Source organism: Phalangium opilio, unplaced genomic scaffold (assembly GCF_054372755.1).
Source record: "Phalangium opilio isolate 3A_F unplaced genomic scaffold, DU_Popi_V2 ptg000329l_1, whole genome shotgun sequence".
NCBI classification, from domain to species: Eukaryota; Metazoa; Arthropoda; class Arachnida; order Opiliones; family Phalangiidae; genus Phalangium; species Phalangium opilio.
Window position 1 is genome coordinate 5,328,710 of NW_028324226.1, and position 6,282 is coordinate 5,334,991.

General features: G+C 38.0%; 1 protein-coding gene across 1 annotated transcript; it reads left to right on the plus strand.

The window, feature by feature from the left end:
- The first annotated feature begins 72 nt into the window (after positions 1–72).
- LOC149610477 (sodium-dependent glucose transporter 1A-like) lies at positions 73–5,481 on the plus strand. Its single transcript, XM_089858871.1, has 4 exons — positions 73–367; positions 570–696; positions 1,205–1,363; positions 3,373–5,481. The coding sequence occupies exons 1-4, from the start codon at positions 236–238 to the stop codon at positions 4,434–4,436; spliced, it is 1,482 nt and encodes a 493-aa protein (XP_089714997.1). The 5' UTR covers positions 73–235; the 3' UTR covers positions 4,437–5,481.
- Positions 5,482–6,282: the final 801 nt, after the last annotated feature.

Genomic DNA, 6,282 nt, shown 5'->3' on the forward strand with positions numbered 1-6,282 from the left:
TCTGGCATTGAGAACAATGCCATTTTTGCAATAAATAAATGGCATGAAATAAATGTCTTATCCCAGTTTAAAGATCCTTGATAGCGTTCCGGGCTCCGGCCCGGGAACAAGCACAACTCTCTCTACACGCGCAAGCGCCGCAAGTGTGTACCCGTAGTGGTTACGTCAATCACTTCGCTGGCTTTAAGCGGTGCTGCAGCTGGCACTTTTCGTAATTTCCTTCTGCTAAACAGTCATGGAAAGCATAGAAAACATGGAAAATACAGCAAACGAAGAAAATGTTTACGGTTCAAAGTATTGTTCTTTAAGAGTAAAAACTGTTAAAATCCTGAAAACAGGAAATATTTATCTATCTTTTATAGCCTTAGTAAGTATTAGTCTTAGTTTTCTAAAATTTAGTTACTTCATAAGCCTTGGCTTCGTCATGCAGCCTTCCTAAGTTCCTACCGGCAAATTTAAGCCGGTAGGCGGGAGCTCGAATGTCGAAAGTCAGAAGGTCATAATTAGAAATAAATTATTCGACGTGACTTTTTTTTTTAAATTTATGTTTTATATTTAAATTTATTTAGGGTTGGTGCACAGCCATTGCTGGTCCAACGCTTCTTGATTTGGCTACTAATGTTGGAAAAGGTGTTCAGGAAATAGCATCAATTTACGCATTTCGATCTTGCGGATATGTTACTGGTGCTTTAATTGGTAAGTTTTTGAAACTACACGTGTAAAAAATAGCCGCATTCCATACCTCTATAATATCAAAAGTGTATGTCACCACTTTTGATAATATATATTTTAAGAGGGAAAGTATAATTTCTGGTCCCATTCCGCAATGATGACCTTCAATCATGCGTCAATTGATAGAGACTGATTTCAATATTGTTTATTTAAAGGGAGGGTGAAGTAGAAAATCAAGTGATTTATCGATTCTTCTACTAATTATAAGACCAGCCTGTATAGTGAAACATTCAGGAAATACTTCCGAATGATTTTAAAATTCAAATTAGGTTCAGATTTTAAGGATGATTTTAAATAAGCCCCTCCGACCAATCGCGTAACGCCCTGCCTTTTTGTTAACAAAATCTTTCACTATGCAGACTGGTCTTATAATTAGTAGAAGAATCGATAAAAAATCACTTGATTTTCTACTTCACCCTCCCTTTAAAGCTTTTTGAAAAGATTTATAAAATTTCTTTCTTTTATCTTTCAGGAGGAATATTGTTTGATAAATTTCATCGTGTGAGAACGTATATAACTATAATGTTTTTGGCTGCTGTCATGACCTTCGCCATACCATGGTGCAGTCATCTGGCATCGTTGGCCTTTTGCCTCTTAGTATCAGGATTAGCCCTGGGATCTCTGGATACTGGTGAGTGAAATTTCAATTGTTATTTTGTTTTGAATGTTAGAGATGGACTTGATTGTACATGATGAAGTCAATGAATGCTTAGTTTAAAATGTTGCTTAGCACTTACCCGCGTTTTGCACATGCTAGCTAAGCGAGTCGTCCCAAATTTTCTGTGCTTTAGTTCAAGGTCTCGTTCACAAATCCACTAGTGTTGGTTCATGGTTTACATTGCCTAAGGTCATATTGCTTTACAAATGTTGAAGCACAAAATCGTACCGTGCGCTTGGGTTGAAGGCCATTTTGCTTGACCAAATTTGACCCCCAAGGTCGTAATATGCGCTCGGGTTCAAGATCATATTGCTTTACCAAATTTGACCCCACAAAATAGTACCATGCGCTTGGGTTGAAGGCCATTTTGATTGACCAAATTTGACCCCACAAAATCGTACCATGCGCTCGGGTTCAAGGTCACATTGATTGACCAAATTTGACCCTACAGAATCGTACCATGCGCTCGGGTTCAAGGTCACATTGCTTGACCAAATTTGACCCCACAGAATCGTACCATGCGCTCGGGTTCAAGGTCACATTGCTTGACCAAATTTGACCCCACAGAATCGTACCATGTGCTCGGGTTCAAGGTCACAATGCTTTGCAAACGTTGAAGCACAAAATCGTACCATGCGCTCGGGTTCAAGGTCACATTGCTTTGCAAACGTTGAAGCACAAAATCGGACCATGCGCTTGGGTTCAAGGTCACTTTTCTTGACCAAATGTTTATCCGCGAAACCGTACATTGTGCTTGGGTTCAAGGTCACATTGCTTTAGAAATGTTGAAGCACAAAATCGTACCATGCGCTCGGGTTCAAGGTCACATTGCTTTACAAACGTTGAAGCACAAAATCGTACCATGCGCTCGGGTTCAAGGTCACTTTGCTTGACCAAATGTTTACCCGCGTAACCGTACTGTGCGCTTGGGTTCAAGGTCACACGTGTTGAACTATAAAATTGTTCCATAGACTTGAGTTTAATATCTCATTTCATTGCTTGGCAACCTCTGACCCACAAACTTACCATACCATTGGGTTGAAGGTCACACTTGTCGAACTATAGAAATTTTCCATACACTTGAGTTCAAGATCTCATTTCATTGCTTGGCAACACTCTGACCCACAAACTTACCATATGCCATTGGGTTCAAGGTCACATTGTTCATCAAGTGTTGAACCACGAAAGTTTTAAACTCCCTATCAGCTTGTATTCAGTAATGTCAGCCCACACATACTAATTCGTCCAAAAACCATCCATTTCCTTGATATGCCTGCAATGACGCCATGCCTTACATTACCTATACTAAATCTAACACCACAATGCTGTAATAAACTTAATGGCCAGCTTCAGTAGGCCCGTCTTTGAGAAATATTTCCAGCGTTTGTTGTGCATAAGTTTATAAGATATGTGCCATAAGTATGACACTTTCTATGCTTCGTAATGTTAGAGACTTACAGCTCGAGCTAGTTCGAGAACGACAAGCGAGAATTGACTAAGCTCGGTTTTTGTAGTCCATCTTTCTATTTAGTCTGTACTAAGCCTTTGACAGCGCCTCATCAGGCGTCGCTTTACCTCGAATCTATGACCTATACGTCACTTCATGACAAGCTCTTAGTAACCAGTGACAAACTTATGGAACATACCTTACGAACGATTTGTGCTATTAACGAAATAAAGTATCGCCGGTCTGAGCTAGACTTCTTTGCGGATGAATATTTTGTTTCCCGTTATTTCCTCGAATTCCTAAATCCCTCCTTGTAATGGTTTTGACTATCCATGTTGGTTTAGTTGCTTATGGGATTGTATTTATTCGTTTTTCACTCATGGCAGTTTGGTTTTTCAATTTTCCAACCAATTCCAAATAGTTTCCAATTCTATTGTTTGCATTATTTGATGTTATACACCTGCAAATGTTTTTGCTCTCTGAGGTCAAGCTGTTTCTCTATTTTTCCTTAATCAGTATAAAAAAATTATTTCAGGCGGCAATGTTTGGTGTTTAAACATCTGGACCAAACAAAGCGGGCCTTACATGCAGGCCCTACATTTCTTATTCGGCCTAGGAGCCTTGGTGTCACCCTTATTTGCCGAACCTTTTCTGAGACCTTTAAAACGCGACGTTCCGCAATTAAATATCTCTGAACAATTAAATAACTCTGAAATTTTAAGCAACATATCTTTGTTAAACGATTCACTCACCTTGGAATCTGAACCCATCGAAGAGGGTTACTACATCATAAACGCGTACGCGATAGCCGCTGGTTTCATGTTATTAGTGACCGTCTCAGTCGTAACCTTGTTTATAATCGCACCAGCTGACGATGAACACGCGGTTTCGAAAGCCATGGCTGTCTCAGCCAATAAGAATTCGGTGTTAAACGTCGCGTTTTTAGTTTGTTGTTGCTTTTTTTATCAATGTTACGGTGGCATGGAAGTGGCGTATGGTCAATTAATAGCCACTTACTGCGTTAAGAGTAAACTTCAACTTTCAAAATCGGTCGGGTCTTTCGTGACGTCCGTCTTTTGGGGTTGCTTTACTGTTGGTCGAGGGTTATCTATATTTTGGGCCACAAAATTTAGTCCCCTTTCCATGTTGATTTGTGATTTTGTCATTATCCTAATTAGTAGTATGTTATTGGCCATATTCGGTGATACGAGCGAGATGGTGTTATGGGTTTGTACCGGTTTAAATGGGCTGGGGATGGCTTCGGTTTACGCCTCGGCTATGGCTTGGGTCGAAGAGTCTTACGTGATAACGAACAAAGTGGCTTCCATTTTTGTCGTCACCTGTTCATCGGGTGAAGTGATATATCCCCTTGTTATTGGTTTGTTTATTGAAAAAATACCTATGATTATAATGTATATGACACTGGCTTGCATATGTTTTTGTACGGTTATGTTTGCGGTTATGTATAAACTGGCAAATGAATTGCATAAAAACGCTCCAAAGACTAGAGTTGAGGAAAAGGATATTCAGTTAGCTAATAATGTCGAAAGTGCAAATTTACAAGTTCAAGATGCGTCGAAAACGGAAGTTATATCTTAATTTAGTTAGGTACAAAATTTAGAGTAATCTTTGCAAGATGTATGGGTTGCAACCAAAAGTATATAGATATAAAAACAGAAAGTACACTTTCGTTTAAACTTGCTGGCGCCGTGTAATACGAGTAGCCCCCCCTTTACCTCTCTGAATAGTGTCGACCCCCTCTGCGTATGATTACCTTCCCGACCGTGGCTTAGGCTCATAAAGTAGCAGGTGCTATCTCTATTACCGAAAATTAACGTTAGGATCGCCAGCATCATGTACTACTTTCTATAATAAACCTATGACGTCAAGAAGCTCTTCCCTGATTGGTTTGTTCCAGTCGGCGGTTGAGAGAAGGGTAGTTTGCTTCTCAGTAAACACATGTCGTCTACAGCCAAGGGCAGGGAGGGAATTGTTAATGAAGTGTACTTTTTATTTTTATATCTATACACTTTTGTTGTAACGGACCGTTTGTGAAGCAATAGTTTTAGAAAGCGAAATTTGAGACATCCTCAAAGGAGGTCTTCCTGAATAATTTTGAAAATCCTCATCCGGTGTGTGTATAATTTTCGACAGTTGGTTGAACTAAGTGTAATTAAACATTCTGCAAAGATAAACTCAGACCCGCATTTAAATTCGCCCCTATTGTCATCGTCCCGTTATTTAAGAAAAATTTAAATTATAAACGTGAAATTTACATTAGAGTGCGAAGAATTTGACTTGAGCCATAAATTAAGCAATATCTCAAGAAACGTTGATACGTTTTTGAATTACGCATTTAAAATCAAATTTTTATTTACGTTAACTCTTTATTTGACCTTGTTTTTGAGTCTTAATCTCCAATTCCTATTACAACTACCCTACTGATAAATCTGTTTAAACTTATCAAGTAGTTCAGAAAGTAACCGGTGAGAAAACTTGTGAAAATGTTAAGATAGTGGTAATCTCTTTTTAAAGAAATTTTTACCTTGAATACTATGGTACTATGGTACAATTTTAAACTCAGTAAATTGTTGCGACTGATGATGTTTTTGATGTTACCGCTGTAGAAATGTTTCATCCTACGAACCTTTTCTGGTCCCATTTTCAAAACCTTTGCACTTATGAAAGCGAAAGTTCAGGCAACGTAACATTACACTTTAAAAGAACGGTCTTTTTCTAAATATAAAAGGAAAAATATTTATATAAAAAAAGATCTCTTATTACAAAATAATTAGGATTTAATTAGTCTTAAAAACGAGGACTACTGTGCCATCCGCCGTTGGTTTAGTGGCGTCTGCTAAATCGAACCTCTTACCCCATTACCTCTCTCAGCCTGCGAGAATTCAACCAATCCCGTAAGTGTAAGTGGTTCGGGTTAGCAGACGCCACTAAACCAATGGCGGATGGCGCAGTAGTCCTTGTTTTAAAGACTAATTAAATGTTTATTTAAAGAGAAAGTTTATTTTTTTTTATTTTTAATATTTTTCCTTTTATATTTAGGATAAGGCCGTTCTTTTAAGGTATAATGTTATGTTACCTGGCCTTTTACGTTTATTAAAAATGTTACATTAGGCGGGGTTATTTAACCTATTTATGGTAGAGACCAGAAAGGACCATATCTTAACGGTGCCCTTCAATTTTTTGACCTATTATTTAACCAGTGAACAGTATAAAACTGCCATTATAATAGTCACCAAGTGCCATAACCCCCAAAGTAGAGACTGAAAAAAAATTCTACTTGTTTAGGTTATGTTTATTCGTTGTTATTTGTATGTTTATATTAATTTTCAAATACTGTGAAAGCGTTTATCGAACAATTTTCATATCTGTTATTTTTTATGAAAGAAAAAAAAAATTATATATCCCCACCAATCAAAATGAGCCA